This window comes from Schistocerca nitens, chromosome 1 (genome assembly GCF_023898315.1).
Source record: "Schistocerca nitens isolate TAMUIC-IGC-003100 chromosome 1, iqSchNite1.1, whole genome shotgun sequence".
Taxonomy (NCBI): domain Eukaryota; kingdom Metazoa; phylum Arthropoda; class Insecta; order Orthoptera; family Acrididae; genus Schistocerca; species Schistocerca nitens.
Genome location: NC_064614.1, coordinates 770,873,818 through 770,893,322, shown reverse-complemented (window position 1 = coordinate 770,893,322; position 19,505 = coordinate 770,873,818). Strand labels below are relative to the sequence as shown.

At 41.9% G+C, this 19,505-nt stretch overlaps 2 protein-coding genes across 4 annotated transcripts in view; one reads left to right on the top strand and one right to left on the bottom strand.

The window, feature by feature from the left end:
• The window catches only part of LOC126261529 (mRNA turnover protein 4 homolog), a 36,652-nt gene extending 28,314 nt beyond the window's left edge, over positions 1 to 8,338 (bottom strand). Inside the window, exons 1-2 of the mRNA XM_049958549.1 lie at positions 8,176 to 8,338; positions 6,479 to 6,641 (exon numbers count right to left, since the gene is read on the bottom strand). Of these exons, the coding sequence (XP_049814506.1) occupies positions 6,479 to 6,641; positions 8,176 to 8,203 (191 nt within the window). The 5' untranslated portion in view covers positions 8,204 to 8,338. The remainder of the gene's footprint in view (positions 1 to 6,478; positions 6,642 to 8,175) is intronic.
• Positions 8,339 to 9,052: 714 nt separating this feature from the next.
• Positions 9,053 to 19,505, top strand: part of LOC126261483 (glutamine--fructose-6-phosphate aminotransferase [isomerizing] 1-like) — a 162,073-nt gene continuing 151,620 nt past the window's right edge. For all 3 annotated transcript variants that reach the window (XM_049958548.1, XM_049958547.1, XM_049958545.1), the window contains exon 1: positions 9,053 to 9,203. In XM_049958548.1, the coding sequence (XP_049814505.1) occupies positions 9,197 to 9,203 (7 nt within the window). In that variant the 5' untranslated portion in view covers positions 9,053 to 9,196. The remainder of the gene's footprint in view (positions 9,204 to 19,505) is intronic.

Sequence of the window (19,505 nt, the reverse complement as noted above, 5' to 3'; positions counted from 1 at the left end):
CTTTCCTGCAGATAAAGGCTCCACTACCATCATGATAAAAGAGTGATTACCTGCCACAAAGGCTCAGTCACTTCCAGCTGAATCTTCCACCTACACGCCATGTCATGTCCACAAATTCCAATCCCCCTGCTCATCCCAAAGGTTCCCCCCTGAACCCATTTCTATGTCACGCACACTCCCCTTCTCCATGCTTCTTAAAATCTACAAACTAGCCATTATGCATAGTCTGCTGTAGCTGATAACTATGCTCTCACAGAAAATTAATCTCTTTGTATTCAAAATCTTTAATCTATTAACTACACGACTAATTTTCTTCAACAAAGACATATCACTTCCCTGATCTCCTCTCCATCCCAAACCCATTACTATGGTCACACCAAGAGATGTCCATTGATAGAAGAATGAGGCACATTAAAGAGGAAGGAGTCCTGCATGTATACACAACCTGATTAAGAAGTCAAAGATAAAAATCAGCCATTTCACTGTAAATACGAAAGAGATCCAATGATGACAGTTCAGGCTGTAGCATTGACACCAGCTAACATACCCAACTGTTGCTGTGATAAATGCTGGCATAAATATTGTACCACATAGATACCTGTTTGTTGCTCTTGGGCCCTCTCCCCCTCCAAATAAGTTAACATCCTCTATGGCCATTGTCTTGCTGCTATCAAGCACCATCTATATTGATGCCATGTCAACTATAAAAATCATGTTATAAATGTGACCAACTATATCCTTACCTAAAATTGCTCCTCTTCTGGGAGGATATACAAATAAATCTGCAGCACAGTGCTGTTTCCTTTTGCTTAGAATTAAAAATTCTTAGACACTGACCTCTAGCCTCCCTATGGTTCTGTAAAAACTCTCCATCCATAAACACACAAAACACTAACAGTACCTCCACTTCATTAGCTGCCATCCCTTCCACACTAAAAGGCATCATCTGAACAGTCTTCCTCCCACGTATGGAGCATCTGCACTGACTGAGTTCTTTGTCCAATATAATTACCACCATATAATGACATCAAAATCAGATACTGACTTTCCTCCACAACATAAACAATCAACAATAATGCAATATCTACATGTGCACTTCACCGAATACTGTTGTCCTGTTCTGATGAAGCAAGCTGGGATATTTTCACTTCCTCTCTTGTTTTGCCATCTGCCTCCTTAAAATTCATTTTTCCATTTTTGAATTAATTACCATTAACATACATGACTATAATTTGTATTTTCATGAAAGAGGAAGGATGGCCCTCATTTTTCAATATTGTAACACCAGATCTAATTTTGTGCTTAGTTTTATGTATGTAATTGATTTTCTAATTTATTTTGACTACACGTAGTTAGCATCTTTTTTCATAGGGTGAAATCAGTGATTGTTTCTAACTTAAATTCTATTGTTGACATATAAACAAATACAAAATCCTGTACTAATCATAAACATTTGGAAGACGAAATACTAGTAATCTAAAGCCTAGTTTACATGATGACACTAGGTTGCATGCAGCTGCACTGCCGGCCACTGCGAATGCGCACAGTGCGTTTGCGCAGCTTGTTGGTGAAACTAAACACTTTCGGCGTGTTCCAACTTTGGCGACACTAGTTGCACGAGTTTTGAGGTCGTGTGTGTTCGTAGAGTGTAGATAAATTGAAATATGAAGTGGGGAGCGGAGAATAATGTTTGCTTTTTAGATATCTATGCTTTGCATAGGTGTTTGTGGGATTTCAGTGATGCTGATAACAAAAATAAGCAACATATTGCTGCCGCTGAGACCATCATGTGCAATCATAACATAGATGGTTTGACAATATCTGAGCTGCAGGGCAAAATTTATTGAGTTAGGAGCACATATACAACTTAATTAAGAAAAATACAAAATAGTGTAATTCTAGCTGTGGCAATGCTCCCACCTACAAGACTAAAATCCCATCGTTCGAGTTGGCCAACTCTTTGTTAAGCAATATTGTTGACAGGAAGGAAGGCTATACAAATTCAAGAAGCTGCATTCTTCATTATATATTCATCTATTTAAAACGTCGCTGCTGTGCTCCCCATTCACATATGTTAGAATTTAGAAATATTGCCACTGTACAGATCTATCATCAAGAGAGTAGTTTGCAAACCATTCTCTTCTTAATGCGGCCTGCTTTGAATAATTACTGCTGTTAATGTTATTGGTGTTAATAAAAAAGCATCACCAACTAAAACCGCATCTTATAGCATGCCGAGTGTTCTCCATTGTAATGTATGCAATGTGATACATAATTTCAGTTCTGGCGACAGTGCTTCATGCATTACAATATCTTTATTCCTTATCGCATAATTAACTCTATTTAGAAGAAACGGTAACAGTTCTGGTGACATTCTAAGACAATTAAAAGAACTTCTTGGATCTACCGTTATAAATTATTTCAGCAAGGATACTGAACAACCAAGCTGACATCTTTTCTTCATCCAGTCATGAATCGAAACACGTTTCTTAATGTTTTATTATGCAGCGAGTTCACGCAACAAGCTTTAACTCCATCACAACTCATGCGACTTGCAGCTGCCAAAACTTTCATTTCAGACACGACTCAGGAACCCACAAAATGACGAAACTGAAGTGTATACTGATTTCGCTGTGTCTACAGTCAAATAAAACCATATGCATGCAACTCACTCCATGCAACGAATGGCGCAACCCAATGTCGTCGTGTAAACTAGGTTTTAAAGTATCTATTTGGCTCTATTTAAAAATATGTTAGCAAAGCGAGACGTTAATTAATACCAAAATAATTACCAGTTTTGTCAAAGTATTGTTTGTGTAACAATATCTGTTAATTTCATGATTTAAACAAATAATTCGGCTTAACCCTTGCAGGAGGAGAAACTGTTAAAAAGATCAATTTTTCAATGTATTCAGCTAATTTAATGAGTTAAGTTTTAATTGCAATTTCTGTAAATTTAACTTCGAACAATGTTTAGTTTCAGTGCCTATTACTGTGAGGATATATAAGGGCCCGATTTTTGTACCCTAGACAGTCAGTCTACGACCAGGTTCCAGACAAGAAATCTGTATTGGTTAGATCAACAACAATGCATCCCTAAATAAGTGTAACACAATTAGGCTGTGTGTTAAAACAATGACAGTGTCTGTTCCATATGTACATTATTATTCTACAAGAAGCCATGTGGTTAGGCTTTTACTGCTCATAGATGTTCAACAGAAAACTATTGTAGCAGTATGTGGATGTTCACCTGCAACCTACTAATGAGGCTTATCGAAAGTTAAACAATAGTGCACTGGCCATATACCGCTGTAATATGGGAGGTTGTGCACAGTGAATGTAAAGAACTGTAAAACACAACTGTGTATCTGTCAGCTACATCATTTATAGTAGTCAGTGCCCAAATAACAAACCTCATTTTTCAGCCAGTGCAGCAACGCAGTACGTCGACACCGAGGACAATCAACGAAGAAGTAAAGGCAGATGATGGGGAGATGCACAGCAGCAAGAGGCAATGTAGCACTTGACACTCCAGCCAATAGCATCATTCCCCTATTACAGTCTGTTTTGTGCACTGCTGAGAGTACTTTGAACGTTTTAAGGTTGTTTGGTTGGGAGTCGGGGGACCAATCAATGAGATTGTCAGTAGCTCGGTTAAAAGATAGTTCATTTGGAGTTAGTAACATCCAAATAAAATGTGATTGTGCCAAACAGTAGGTCAAAATACTGCAATCAAGTCTTAGCACTTAGGAAAAGACTGTGCAGTTTGCTAAGCATGTTGGTGAAACTAGTCAGTGTTCAATGGACATTGAACTTTTGCCTGGTGTATGTATTGGGACTAAGACGCTCACTTTCAATTGCAAAGGGGAAACATCTTCCGGCCGAATGTGGCTGAAGACCTAGAGCAGATGAAGTCTGCGAATCACATTCAGATGCTGGATTGTTTAATGGTAAGACCTCTCTCTCTCTCTCTCTCTCTCTGACACACACACACACACACACACACACACACACACACACACACACACTGTTGAGCGGCCGGCTGGGTAAAAATAATTGAAATCATGGATTTGTAAGTATTGGCTTTGCTAAGCGGCCAAGACTAGGCTGGAGTCTTCCAACAAGGGAGCTGCGGCCAGCGATGAGCTGCACGGCTGCGATGAGGTGAGCATCAACAGGAAATCTGCAGTTTTTCACAATCCCTGGGACAGACATAAGAAAGGTGGCTGTAGCTAAATGGCCAATGATAACTATTACGCCAAACTTTAAAAATTAAGTAGTAATTCATAGATCCATTGTACTGCGACACAACCTGGAATGTGTAATCTCATGACTAGGAGGTCTCCACAGCAATTTCTTCCTCTTCTCTTTCACAACTTTCGGCAGTCGAGAGTCTTGTGAGGACTTACTCACTATGGGTGTAGGAATGGAAGAAGAGTGGGCAAACCCGAGAGCCATAGTCTGGGGCGACTTCGGCCTGTGGCTTGCGTTGGGTATCTGATCTGTGGATTCCCGGGGAAAGTGTTTCCAAGAGGGAGCTCTATCACTGGTAGATGCTGGAGGAGTGGTTCCCGAAGACAGTGCCACAGAAATTATCTAAGGGGAGGGCCTATTGCCTCCACAGCCAAGTTTATATTATGCACCTACTGGATGTCAATGTTAAGGAATTAAATACAGAAGGTGCTACTTACTGACTACCTGACCACAGTAATGGCCAAGGAAGGTTTCACTGAAACTGAATACAAACCATCATATTTTCCCAACTTCAAAATATATGACCTTCAGTTCCGCGATTTTGCATTCCTTGAGCTGGTTGGCACACTTCAGGGATTGTGGAGTGGTCATTCCTGCAACTGACACAAGCCGGTTGTAGCACACAGGATGAATTCTCGTGATGTGTCCAGCTATGTCTCCACCAATCAAACTGTATGTACACCAGGAAGATATATACTCAACATGCTGGCATTTAAAACCATGCACCACAGATGGGAAATACGAGGCTTCAAATCACAGTGTTAACACACGATTTTTAGCTTTACTGGAACCAAATCCCCCTCAAAAGTGAGGATGAATATACCAGTGTATACCTTGTTGGCTGGCGGGCCTTGATAGACATTATGTACCAAGTGGATTCTTCATCTCTGCAAGTGTTTGTGTAGTTCATCTGTCTGCAATATTAAGAGGTGACTAAAAATTTACCCCTATATGACACTGAGGTTCTTACAGGGTTTGATTGTAACAGGTACGTCACCTGGATAGGTCGTCTTATGATATAACCATTTTGTAGCTTGCTAAAGGAAGACAATACACCAACGACATTTTCAACATTCTCCACAATAAACTTTGGTTTAGTGGAGAGAAAGGATCCTTCATCCATCTGGGTGCAAACCAGGAATTGAATGGACAAACTGGCTGCAAGTTGATTGGTTTTGCTTTCCTCAAATGGTTTAGCTAATGGGAAAGCTCCTAGGGTCATAATAATCAGCACTAAATTGTGGTCTGTCACAGGAGACTCCCAAGCTTTTGCGACCACCTACTGATAACTCTGGCTGTTTTATGATGCAAAATATCCGCCATGGCAGCCCCTACTCTGAATGAGAGCTCCCTTCTTGGGTGCCACCAAGCCAGCGCAAAGGCTACCTGGTGTGATGACCAGTACCCCCAAACAGACTTAGCATGTACACCTACAGCTGCATGGTGATATGGCAACTCAGGCATAACTAGTGTGATCCCTGTGGTGTCTGGGCTATTACTGTATGGGTTCCTGATGACACCGTCACATGGTCTAGCTACCGCAATGAGGATTTGGTGACTTTCCCACACGGCTCACACAGATTGTTCCAAAAATGTTCAGTCAAACTCAGATGTGGACAGACCATAATAACCAAAATATAGGGTGTAAAGTAAGAAATCAAAGTGGGAGAAGCCAGAATTGACATCATACAAGTGAGCTTTTGTCTGTAGGGCCTCTGCGCTAGAGGAAAGTGTGCAAAGACTTTGCAGAACTAAGCAAAATCAGACAAAGACCACCACTACAAATGTTTTATGTCAATAAAGCAAAGCCTGTTTAGTGACAAAAATAAATTTTCTCACAGTCACAAAGACAGAATTAAAATACCTTCAATACTGACTATCACACTTCTGTAAGATCCATGGCAATCAGACAATAAACAACATCTTCTACTAGATAAATTTAGAAATAACAAGATACAAACAACTTTCTAGACCTCAAAATTTACTACAAGATAGCCACATCAAACAAAACACTCCAAAAGCTCTCTTCCCAGACGCCAAATTTCGAATACACCACCTATACACAATATCAGATGCCGCAACATCATTATGTCCCAGAGTCTAACCAATAGTCTACACTGAACACTTCAGCTGACCCCTAATCAATTAGGCTTACTTAAACTTTCAGCGCTAATTGATGAGACCTACAGAACAATACATCTTGATACAGAACACACTTAATTACCTGCTGTGTCTCCATTCACTGCGCAAGTCCTTCAGTTTGGCATTCCTCATATTTTGTACTGAAAAGACAAATATTCTTGAATAGTTTTCAATGCATCTTCTGATTTCATCAACAAGCTGCTGTTTAAACTGCAGATCCTTTTTAGTTGTTTTCGTCAATGAAACTGCAACATAAAACCATTTACATGAAATTCTGCACAAATGGTACCGACTTGTTAACATGAAGATGATAACAACATTATCATTCTTTTTCTTGTGCCTTTGTCCCGCATCTACAATGGGTCAATGTGGTTATTAATGGATTTGGCATAGTTCATTTAAGAGGTGGTTGGATACACTTCATATCGCCACCCTGTTACCCTCCCCACAACTGAATGTGTGTACCCCAACTGTCTGCATGGAGCGTTATTCATGTGAAAGTTTTCTAAATGTTTACGAATCGTGTCACTGAGGTACCAGCACAGTATACACAGAGTCTAACATGGGTAACTGCATAAAAAAATACATCCACGATGGTGGCACACTGACCCACATCGCAAATCTGTTGAATGGATTTGATTCAGAGCCAGTGCACCTCCGCCCCAGAAGCAGCGTTTTAACACGCATGACTACTTCGGTGGATAACAATATTATTAAAGTCAGTGCCATGATCATCTGCAGAAAGTCATAAGATATTCCTGTAAGAAACAATTGAAGTTTTTCTTCTGGTTTGTAAGTCCATTACCATGCCTGACACTAACAGACAGCAAAACAATATTCTATACTAATGCAACCACTCTGGAGTTCAAAAAAATGTCTTTTGGCATTGTAATTTCATATTAATGGGACATAAACCAAAGGCCAGTATACATCCAGTCACACAAAGTAACTTAAGAAAACAGAAGACTGTCTAAGCTGGGATGACCAGAGTTCGAGGACTTGACAAGCAGTCAAAGACATGACAACTTCATGACACTACTACTTAAAACAGTAAACTAGACCAGCATTAAACTTAAATCATTATCTTCCCAAAAACATGCCCAAGAGTGTAGAAGTTGTGCCACATTCATAGGAAATGTAACACACATATAAATGGTTCTGGAATTACCACTGGTATTACTTCAACAACAAATTTGTTTGTGTCGTGTGATATTCTAACCAGAACTGTTGCTATCATTATCATACCTACTCATTTCATAGTGACTACTCAATCTTTTGACTTAGGACACATACTGGCCACTGTTGGGAATAGCCCGTAACATAATTCTCTATTACCTCAACAAACGATCTGTAAAAACAGCTATAAAAGTAAATGAATGAGGACGATATTCTGCATTCGGACATTGAAAGTGCTGCATAAAGTTGGATGTTATCAAAAAGGACATACACTAAAACGTAAAATATATGAACGAAGAAAAAAAGGGGGTGGCGAACAATGATAAGAAAAATCGTGGTAAGTTAAAAACACTTTTTCCTTCGGCCATACGACTACTGCTACATTTATAAATAAGGAACAGCCATCAGAATATTCAAGACACGTGCTCTTCGTAGTAACACGGCTCTTTATTTTGTTTAGTCCGTTTCAGGTAATTTCCTCAGTGCGAAGTACTAGACGAGTGGACCTCTTGGTATCATAAAATCATACTATAGTTTAGAAAAGTGACAACATGACGTTACTTTAATCGAAATCAATAAAATGACAAGCCGGCTAAGACATACCTTTTTTATCTCTTTTAGACTTTGGCATTTTGGCTGCTATGAACACAGAAGAACAGCTGATATGTTAAAAGAAATAACTCAAATATTCTGAAATCCTCACATGTGTATCCTTTAACCACACCATGTGAAACTTTGTTTTCGCTTTTCAGGTTTTTTTTTCTTTAAACAGCTTCTCCAAAATACTCACGCAGAAAGATATGCTTCGCCGCCAAAGTTTGCATTTGAAGGTTGTTAGGTGTCAGATTGCGGCTACTTTCTTATGCGCTAGATATTAAAATTCCTCATTAACAAACGCGTATCATTTAGAAAATCCAGAAGATGGGCAACCAGATATTATATTGAAGAAATCAATTTCACAATTACAACAAAACCCATTTTTGATAGAAAATACAGCATATGAAAGCAACTGACATTAATGCGGTTAGCGCATCGGGTTTATAGTGTTTATTGCGTGATTAAAACTCGGTATTGTAGCCAATTTTCTTCAACGAAGTACGTGCTTTAATGGAGTAGTTTTTTTTTTACTTTGCAGCCACCAGTTCGAAACGTTCTTTCAGTAGCAAATTATACGAGCATCCTCTCTTGCAAGTTGATGATAGTTAAGGTACTGTGTGACGACATTGAATAATAATTTCGTTTTCACCTTGAATGGTGATTTGTGTCGAAATCCAGAAAGTTTTACTAACTACAAAACAACATGAATGAATAGCATGGCACTCTTTCGAAATCATTTAACTGTCAAATGAAGATCAGGCAGTATTTCGCTACTTAAAGAATTTTGATCAGGAGAAACAATGGTGGATCAGCGAGTTTATTACTCCTTAAGTTCACTACAGATTAATCTCTGCCGTACTAATATCTTTGGTGGAGCCAGCAGACGACAAGTGAGAGTTTTTTTTCTCTGCTTCGCTGTACTGTCAATGTGGCTAAAATACGAAGGTTTGGTGCCAAGAGCCTCACTCCTGTGTGGACGTTGCATTGGAAGGGTGTGTGGACCAGACGTGGCAGTAACACCAGCATCATGTGTGGTGAGTTATATCGATAGATTGCAGGTATCAGTAATATATGCGCTCTTGTTTCTCCTTACTTACTCTGAATGCTATGTTTAATAGGTTATTGCTTTCTTTTTTAGATGGAAGTTCATCCCTGATGTAAACAATGTGATATGCCTTTGTTTATGCCTAGAAAACCTGCCAGTTTTATAGTGTTATGTAAATTTTATGTTGTACCGCAGTAAAAGAAAGGAAAATGATAATTCGTATCTGCCGACATTTGAGCGTCGTTACTAACATTTTAATTAATAATAAACTTTTTTCATCGCAGTTAGTAGATTCCGTGTGCCCAGTTATATTATGGGTATTGTTCTGTAGTATTTCTTATTTAGTATACTTCAGTGTACAAGTACTTCCTTACGGAAACAGAGACCGGTACTCTTATACATTAGTATACTATTTTTCCCGTGTTCAGCATAATCCATTGTTGCGGTAGGGAGCTGAAGTTGGTAGTTGTTTCGTTCAGATGTTTGTACTTTTTCTCGTTAATCCAGATGAGTTGGCAATTTCTTAACCGAATCATAATCTCGCTAAGCGAAGCGTGAAGCTATTTCACAGCACAGTCGAGCATAAAATGTGAAGTAAGTTAGTTATACAAGCCAAAATTTCACTTTCTATTATGAGAACCGAAATAAATGTCAGCACACGCCCTGGAGGTAGGCGCAGTGTTGTTGAGTATTAGATCACATAATTTCGAGAGATTTTCTTCCTTTATCAGATTATATGTGGGTAAAGCGTGACTGCGTCCAGTTCCCGCCAGACCATTACCGATCATTTATAACTGTAATGACTTTAATGTAGAAAACCTAAAACAAGATTTCTTGTAACTCTGGCGTCCCATGTATTCCAGCTCGGCATTTTGTTTTAGTAAATTGTTAGTATCCGTTGTTGGATGTTTCATCGTGAACTAAACTTCGATGAAGAGGTAACGAAAATAGTATACGGATTATACGTCACGTGAAAAGCTTCAATTGGAGATCTATCAATTCGTCTGGTGCAGCTTCAGGACCGCTGTTGAGTGTGCGTGATGACAGAATTGCTTAAATTACTAGAGTCGCATTCGCGAGGAGCAGCGTTCAAGTCCTCACCCGGACATCCAGAGTTAGGTTTTCTTAAATCATGCCAGGCGAATGTTGGGGCATTGCCTTGAAAATAACACCTCCGATTTCCTGGTCCATTCGTACTCCATCTGAGTTAGTATCCCACGATTTTAATGATCTCGTTGTTGGTTAGGCGTTAAATTCTGATCTTGCTTTCTTTGAACACTGTAACCCAAACTGTATGAGTGTCACGAGGGGGATTTTCTCTTCGGAACATTAAAGCGTTTCTAAGAGTTCACGGGTATATATACTGCGGCTTCCCATAATATAGTTTAAAACTGTCATTGTCAGCGGTTTGTCTTTTGCTCTTTTTTATGTGGATGAGTAGAGACTCTTGTGTTTGGTAAAAGTATCCGAAATCGCGCAGTCAGATGAACACAGCTTCCTCAAAATAACGAATTTATTCAGAGCTTCGGCAGTATAGTCATCTGGCGTAAGCAAAGGACTTTCCGGAGAGATAGCCGGAGACTTGCAATAGCTGGTCTGTTGGCACGCGGTCAGGTGAATCCTGCGTGAAGTCCTGGTGCAGACATTTCTGATTTAGTTTTACAGTGGTTTTTCTCCCAGATCAGACCCTGCAAATATCCTCTTTTTCCCAACAGACTCACAGCAGATTTTCTGTACAAGTGAGTTAATTCTTTGTCGCGGATGGCGACGCTTTCAACAGACATTAAATCGTTTATTCAACAATGGATCAAAAAATATAGATTGAAGATGGAGTTTTTCCTGTTCAGGAAACGAGATGGAGCGACATTATGGCATAGAAATGTTTACAGTATTTTCTGTAAGGTAACGAGCAAACATTTTCTTCGGATAAAAAAAAAAGGGAGATGTTTCCGCAACGTCGTGCGAGCAACAAAGGTAACGCCTGCCCAAGCACGTATCAAGAGCTTAACATTTTCAAAATGTCAGATAGGTAGGTTACCACTCGCTAAAACTGTGACTATGGTGATTAGCACACATCTAAACGGCAGTCCTAATTTTTGATAGGTTCTACCTTGAGCAAATACAATTTTTTCTTCGTTTCTGCACATACATGATTAGCTTACGTTACAGCTTCACCACTGGGTTTTTTATTTGCTTTATATAAAATAACAGGAAATTTTCTCCTTGCTATCTGTAAATATATAATTTTTAAGCAAACACGGACACAACAGTGCGTTTCAACCTCACGATGAATATGACAGCTTTCGCCAACCTTGTTGACACCAGACGTCTGTCCTGTGGCTTCAGTGTATCAGAAATTTACTGTGACATTTGGCACCCTACAAAGCGTCTCTTCTCATTAAGTAATCTGAAAGAGCCTATGGTTTTGCTAATATCAAAAAGAGCGTAAAAATCACCTTATTGCAATCACTTATGAGTCAACATTAATTTAGTTATTGCCGCAATAAAAATGCATGTGTTGTTTTCAGTGAGAGATGATGCAGATGCTGACTCAGTGATTTCGATTCAGGACCTGAATAGTTTCAGTGAATCGCTGCAAACATACACGAACGATTCTACTTTGACGAAAAACCCCATTATCTTTGTCACAAGAAGTGGTGCAGCGCTTATTCTAACCTCGTTAGAAGAAGGCAGAAGTAAAGTTCTCCGCTAAACTCTCAGTGCAAAATGAAAACAATTTTCACGGAAACACAGTAAACTTTAAATGTGAGGTTGAAGGAATAGTAAGTGTTCCACGATATCTGTAAATCAATAAAGGAACTGCAGTATCTACTTAAAAGATGTCAACGCTGAGCAGCTTCTTTACCCCACTATTTCTAGTATCTCGTAGTTCATAAATATTGCTCTTACGGGAGCTAAATTTTCATGTCACAAACTGGCTGATACATCTTACTCATTGCAGCTGATGTTCTGAAATCCTGATTCAGCCTACCATTCGGAATATTTCATACAGCTGCTGATTGTGAAATCATATGTACACTATGCGATCGAAAGTATCCGGAAACCTGGCTGAAAATGACTCCATCGTTAGTGCTGGAATTCAATATGGTGTTGGCACACCCTTAGCCTTGATGACAGCTTCCACTCTCGCAGGCATACGTTCAATCGGGTGCTGGAAGGTTTTTGGGGAATGGCAGCCCATTCTTCATGGAGTGCTGCACTGAGGAGAGGTATCAATGTCGGTCGGTGAGACATGGCACGAAGTCGGCGTTCCAAAACATCCCAAAGGTGTTCTATAGGATTCAGGTCAGGACTCTGTGCAGGCCAGTCCATTACAGGGATGTTATTGTCATGTAACCACTCCACCACAGGCGGTGCATTATGAATAGGTGATCGATCGTGTTGAAAGATGCAATCAACATCCCCGAATTTGCTCATCAACAGTGGGAAGCAAGAAGGCGCTTAAAACATCAATTAGGCCAGTGCTGTGATAGTGCCACGTAAAACAACAAGGGGTGCAAGCTCTCTCCATGAAAAACACGATCACACTATGACACCACCACTTCCGAATTTTACTGTTGGCACCACACACGCTGGCAGATGACGTTAACCAGTCATTCGCCATACCCACACTCTGCCATCGGATCGCCACATTGTACACCGTGACTCGTACACTGTTCAATCTTCCAATATTTACGCCCCTTGCACCAAGAGAGGCTTCGTTTGGCATTTACCGGCGTGATGTGTGGCTTATGAGCAGCTGCTCGACCATGAAATCCAAGTTTTCTCACCTCCAGCCTAACTGTCATAGTACTTGCAGTTTGGAATTCCTACGTGATGGTCTGGATAGATGTCTGCCTATTACACATTACGAACGCCTTCAACTGTCGGCGGTCTATGTCAGTCAACAGACGAGGTCGGCCTGTACGCTTCTGTGCTGCAAGTGTCCCTGCACGTTTCCACTTCACTAACACATCAGAAACAGTGGACCTAGGAATGTTTAGGAGTGTGGAAATCTCGCATACAGACGTCTGAAACAAGTGACACCCAGTCACCTGAGTTCCGCGGAGCGCCCCATTCTGCTCTCTCACGATGTCTAATGACTACTGAGGTCGCTGATTTTGAGTAGGTGTGGCAGCAGAATGCACCTAATATGAAAAATGTATGTTTTCGTGGTGGCTGTCCGGATACTATTGATCACCTAGGGTATGTCTCGTAAGTCGAGGCGGAGCATACAACGATGTTCACGGTCCAGTCACATTCTACATCCATACCCCGCAAGCCACCTGACGGTGTGTGAACCGCGCCAGTGTTCGACGTCAACGTACAATAACCACTGACAGAAGACAGAGCTGGCAGCACTAGCAGTGGAGGGTATGTGTAGTGTGTCGGGGGAGACGAGAAAAACCGTGCAGTCGTTATCATAATGCAGAAACAGAGTGATTTACCTACGCCAAAAAGTACATGGTCATTGGCTTTTAGATGAAGGCTGGAAGCATTACCTAAACGGCTAAGTTTGCAAACTGTTCGTGTGCCATTGTGGTTAAAATGCACTGTGCATGGCAAAATGGTACTATCCAAATCCAGTATCGAGGCAACTGTGGTTCACCATGGGCCATAGATGACAGGGGTGAGCGACGGCTGTGGAAATGTGTGCGGGTGAACAGATGTGTAACTGTTCAACAACTGACTGCGAAGATGAACTAAGGTACTGCCACCAGTGTCTCATCAACACGACTGTTCAGCGAACGTTGATGCATATGGAGCTCGGCAGCAGTCGCCTGGTTCAGGTACCCATGCTAACTGCTGTTCATCATCGACGAAGCCAGGAATTTGCACACCAATAGCGCAACTGGACGTCCACTGACTGGTAACACGTGGCCTTTTCAGATGAATCACGTTTTACGCTCCATCGGTCAGATGACCGTATCTTTGTACGGCCCTGCTACCATCGTCGGAAGGATCCGGGCCGCAGGAGGGAGCTTTACGGTCTCGAGAATGTTTTTGTGGCATTCCTTGGGTGATACCGTCGTTCTCGAAGGCAAAATGAATCAACACAAGTTTGCATCTATTCTTGGCGACCATGTCCACCCCTACATGCAATTTGTTATCTTCTCGGTGCGATGTTATCTGCCAGCAGGACAATGCAACGTGTCACCACAAGCAGTGTACGTGCACGGTTGGAAGAGCACCAGGATGAGTTTATCGTATTCCCCTGGCCAACAAACTTTCCGGATTTAAACCCAATATAGGATCTTTGGGACCACCTCGATCGGGTTGTACGCGCCATGGATCCTCAGCCGAGAAAACGTAGCGTAGCTGGCCTGGCACTGGAGTCAGGATGGCTCCACATGCCTGTCGGTACCTTCCAGAACCTCACCGACTCTGTTCCTGCCTGTGCGCGCTGCAAAAGGTGGTTATTCAGGTTTCTGACCGGTGGTCACAACAGTGTGGCTGGACCTTGTAAATGGTCTCGATTCCTTCAGTTGTCCGTGCACGCTGCCCAGGCATATCAGAACCCCATATGCCCAGTGTTCCCTTTCCTATATCGTAGTCTTATGAACGTCTCCCTTTAAGCTCGCAACATTGCTTAATTCCCGTTCAGGGAAAATTATAATATTGCAAAGAATTGAGACCATTTATATTGTCGTACGCCTCGTCTCAGCTTATGATACTTACATATGATTTGACGATTAGCAGTTGAAGGAAATAGTATTCCAAGTTATTCGCTGAATGCGAAGTCAGCTGCAGTGGGTATGGTTGTATTACCCACTTGTGACATGTGAAAATTTGCCTGCAGTAAGGGTATAAAGTTCATGAACAGCGAGATAATTGGAAATAGTGGGGTAAAGAAACAGCTCAGCATTGGCGCCTTTTAAGAAGATACTCGCCAATTCATCTATCGATTTAGAGATGTCAAGGAACAGTTACTGTTCCTTCAACCGCGCGTTTAAAGTTTACTACGTTTCCGGGAAAACTCCTTTCATCTTGAGACTGTGAGTTCAGTGGGAAACTTTGCTTTCTCTGCCTTCTTTTAACGATGTTAGAATAGACGGTGCGTCACTTCTTGTGACGATGACAAGGATTTTTTTTTCTTTTTTCAAAAAGAAGATTCATTCCTATATTTGCTTACAAAGATTCATTGAAACAATGCAGTAATCAGAATGAAGTGTGCGCTGATATAAAACTTCCTGGCAGATTAAAACTGTGTGCCGGACCGAGACTCGAACTCGGCAAAGGTCTCGAGTTCGAGTCTCGGTCCGGCACACAGTTTTAATCTGCCAGGAAGTTTCAATGCAGTAATCAATGAGTCAGCATCTCGCCTCATCTCTCATAGAAAACCACACCAGTGTTTTTGTTGTGGCACTAGCGAAATTAATGTTGACGCACAAGACATTGCAGCGAGATGGCTTTTACGCTATTTTTAACTTTAACAGAACAATAGGCTGTTTCAGATTACCTGCTGAGGAAGAGAGGGTTTATAGCACATAGCAGTTGGGTAATACTTATGTACAGACTGTAACTGGTGTCATGAAACTTGCATTCAGCGAATAATTTGGGATAATATTTCGTACAGCTGCTGATCGTCAAATCATACGAAATAGTTTCTCTTGATAATTTTAGTACACAGAAGGCTCCTTGAGGATAAACGCAGATACAAATGGCTTCAAATTAAAGAAAATAAAAAGAAAACGAATTTTGAGGATTCATAAATTTATAGTGATTTCATTTCATTTGCTATGCTCCAAAAGTACAGTGAAATTGCCTTCCACGTTTTTCGTGCCTTATAACTGATCAGAGTTTCCTAAGTATTCCTACCTCTCATAACGTCTCTGTGATAAAACATCTTGCCGAACTTAAAGAAAAGGAAACCGCTAGGCGAAGTTTTGCCGATGTTTCAGACTCAAGACCCTGTGTCTCAACCATTTCTGGGCTGTTGGAATCTGAAAGAACTAGCTTTTCGATCTGTCGAGTTATTTCGTGACACAATTTCTATCTGAGCCGACATAGGAAAATAGACCATATCTATGCTATTAATTGTTCAGATCATAAGGAAGTGTTAACGAGATTTTTTTATACGCTCTTGCCATTAACTGTCCAGGGCACCTTATTTTGTTGATGTGCTACTGGCTTTGCCCACACTGGTTTATCTGCAGCGACAGCCTTATCTTCGGTCATCATTTGTGTGTTACGTTCGATTTCTCCGGTAATCGTCGTTGACTAATATGAGCCTTTTAAAAACGACGATTATTGTAATAGTTTACCACAGATTCGAAACTAATCAACTCGAGGAACTGCCCTCTTGCTCTAAGGAGCGCCTGTGTGACAGGTTTGACTTTACGAACTTGAAGAAAAGAAAGACTGCGCGTGACCCAAGGAGTACAGTGCATCTCTGGCAGCTGCGGAATCTGTCTTGTCTGAAGAAGTGACGTGAACGGCAGGTGGATCTGCTACAGCAGCCGTGCTTTATTTCAGCTATTTCGGCTATTGTAAAGACAGGCTAAGCTGACGCAGCAGTGACGGCGCACGGAGATGTGGCTGCGTGAACTGTCTTCGCCGAGGCTGGCAGCGTTGGAAAACGCTGGGCATATTTTTCGAAAATAATGGTGTTCGGCGTCTGACTTACGTTTCCCATTGTTAATCTTAAAAATTATCGTAGTTGGTCGCGGTTAGGCAAGTTTCGCGCTGAAAACCCACGTCAACAGTGCTGTGATAGGCAAGTTAAGCACCCTGTGGACCTTCTTAAGTGTCAGTGAGCTTGGCCATAGAGCACGTCAGACCTCATGTGTTGATTAGCACTGGGTACACACAAAGCATGTCGTGTATATGTCATTGAATCGAAATGTACTTCATCAGAACGGAGTACCGTCTAGTACGCGCCGGGATTCTTCGCATAACAAAAATGGCTCTGAGCGCTATGGGACTTCTGAGGTCATCAGTCCCCTAGAACTTAGAACTACTTAAACCTAACTAGCCTAATGACATCACACACATCCATGCCCGAGGCAGGATTCGAACCTGCGACCGTAGCGGTCGTGCGATTCCAGACTGTAGCGCCTAGAACCGCTCGGCCACTCCGGCTCTTCGAACAACATTGTGCTCGTGAGTACACTGATGTGCATCTCTTGGAAACAACTGTTCAACTATTGAAACAACAACGGAAATGCAGGCGGGTAACGCCTTCGACAGGCAAACACCCATTCATTTTCGAGGCACGATTGAAACGAGAGATCGCTTTGCGTACCAATTTAAACCCTCGGTGAGCGGGGCTGCGCCAAGAAAATCCAAAGGCGGCACATGCAGTCTTTAGCAAGAGAGCAGGTTTTTAAGTAAAATTTAAGCAAAAACTTCCGTCTCTGTCTGATATAACGACATAGAGACTCTGGCGTGCACTTAAAACTGTTATGGTGTTACTGAAAAAGCGCTTCAGTTCACCAAACAAGTGACTGTATAAAAATAGATGGAGGTTTTTGTTTAAATTCTGCTTCGAATCCTGCTCAGTGGTGCACGAAGTACACGCAGCCACTCAGGTAAGATGTCTTGCGGGATATACGGTGCCGGCAAAAATGCAAGACCCTCAATAACTGTGTTCGATGCCACCAGGGTATACTATGTGCATACTGAGGGGCCGTAGTGTTGTGATTCATTTGTCACAGTTATCGCCCATCAGGTGGCGCTTTGGAGGCTTGTCTGTGCGCCCTCTGTCTGCAGGCAGTAACTGTGCTGAGTATCGAGGTGAAAAGTATTGTGCAACATTCATTCTATGGTACAATCATGCCCCGACGACGAGTACGTGCTCCTATTAAGCAATTTCAGCCGTTTGAGCGGGGTCATATTAGGGGCCTGCGGGAAGATATATATGGTTCAAATGGCTCTGAGCACTATGGGACTTAACATGTGAGGTCACCAGTCCCCTAGACTTGGCACTACTTAAACCTAACTAACCTAAGGACACCACACACATCCATGCCCGAGGCAGGATTCGAACCTGCGACCGTTGCAGCAACGCGGTTCCAGACGGAAGCGCCCAGAACCGCTCCGCCTCAGCGGCCGGCTATGGACATATCGACGGGTTGCTGCACATGTTGGGCACAATGTATCGGTGGTGTGTCGCTTCTTTCAGCAGTGCTCTGTGGAACATTCCCACATCGATAGACCAGGTTATTCACGCCCAGAGAGTACACTCTTCAAGGTCGAAGCATTTTGAGAACAGCAGTAGCCGACCGAACACCATCGGAGAAAGAAATCCGGGCACTTGTTGTAACTGATCTGTCACCAAGAGCCACTGGGAACCGCCTGCTTGCAGCAATACTTGTGAGATCACGTGTGGCTCTGGCCACATTACCAAGACATCGCCAAGCACGGCTATTCTGGAGTCGTGAAAAAGCCCTCAGTTACAACTCGCGATCACATTTGGCGTTTCTGCGGAGTGAAGTAACAAGTGCCCATTACATTTCACAAGTTGTTATCCTCGTGCTACTGCCATTTCTTTGACAGGATGGTGATGTGCTTTATCAACAGGACAACGCACGTTCACATATGGGTGCGGCGACGCAAAGTGCTATTCGTGGTGTACAGCTGCTCTGGCCACTAAGATCACCAGATCTCTCACCAACTGAACACGTAAGGGACACACTGAAGCAGGAACTTACTCGTTCTCCAGAGGCAGCAAGGACCATTGCCGAATCGAACAAAAGATGCAAGGTGCTTGGGACACTCTATCGCCGGATGTCGTTCAGCATCTTTACGACCGTTTGCATGCTAGTATACACGCCTACGTTGAAGTCGCAGCACAGGGGGATGGGGGTTGGTTTACACTGTATATTGGTGCAACCTTTACTGTAAGCGTGTTTCATTTGGTCTGCATTTGTTGTCATATACTCCTACAATTATAAACTACCTGTCTCATCACTTGTCAGTAAAATGGCCGTGTCCTTGAGGTTGTTTAATTAAATGTCGAGAGAGAGAGAGAGAGAGAGAGAGAGAGAGAGAGAGAGAGAGAGAGAGAGAGAGGAATAATTGCTAATAATCGAATGAACACAAGGAAATTGTCTGATCGTCAGCAACGAAGATAGACGCTGATCACTCACACATCAAAAAAAGTTTTACATCATCTCGGTTCCGAGAGTTTCGGAACTTTACAGAAAATTGGAATAGAGATAAACATCAACATCATTTCCGCCTTTTTTATTGCTAATGAAAACTGTTGTGGATTGGCAAGACAGCCAACCCACTATGAGAGGAAGCCGAAAGGCACGCGTTTTAGCTCACGTTGGCTGGCGTGAGGTCT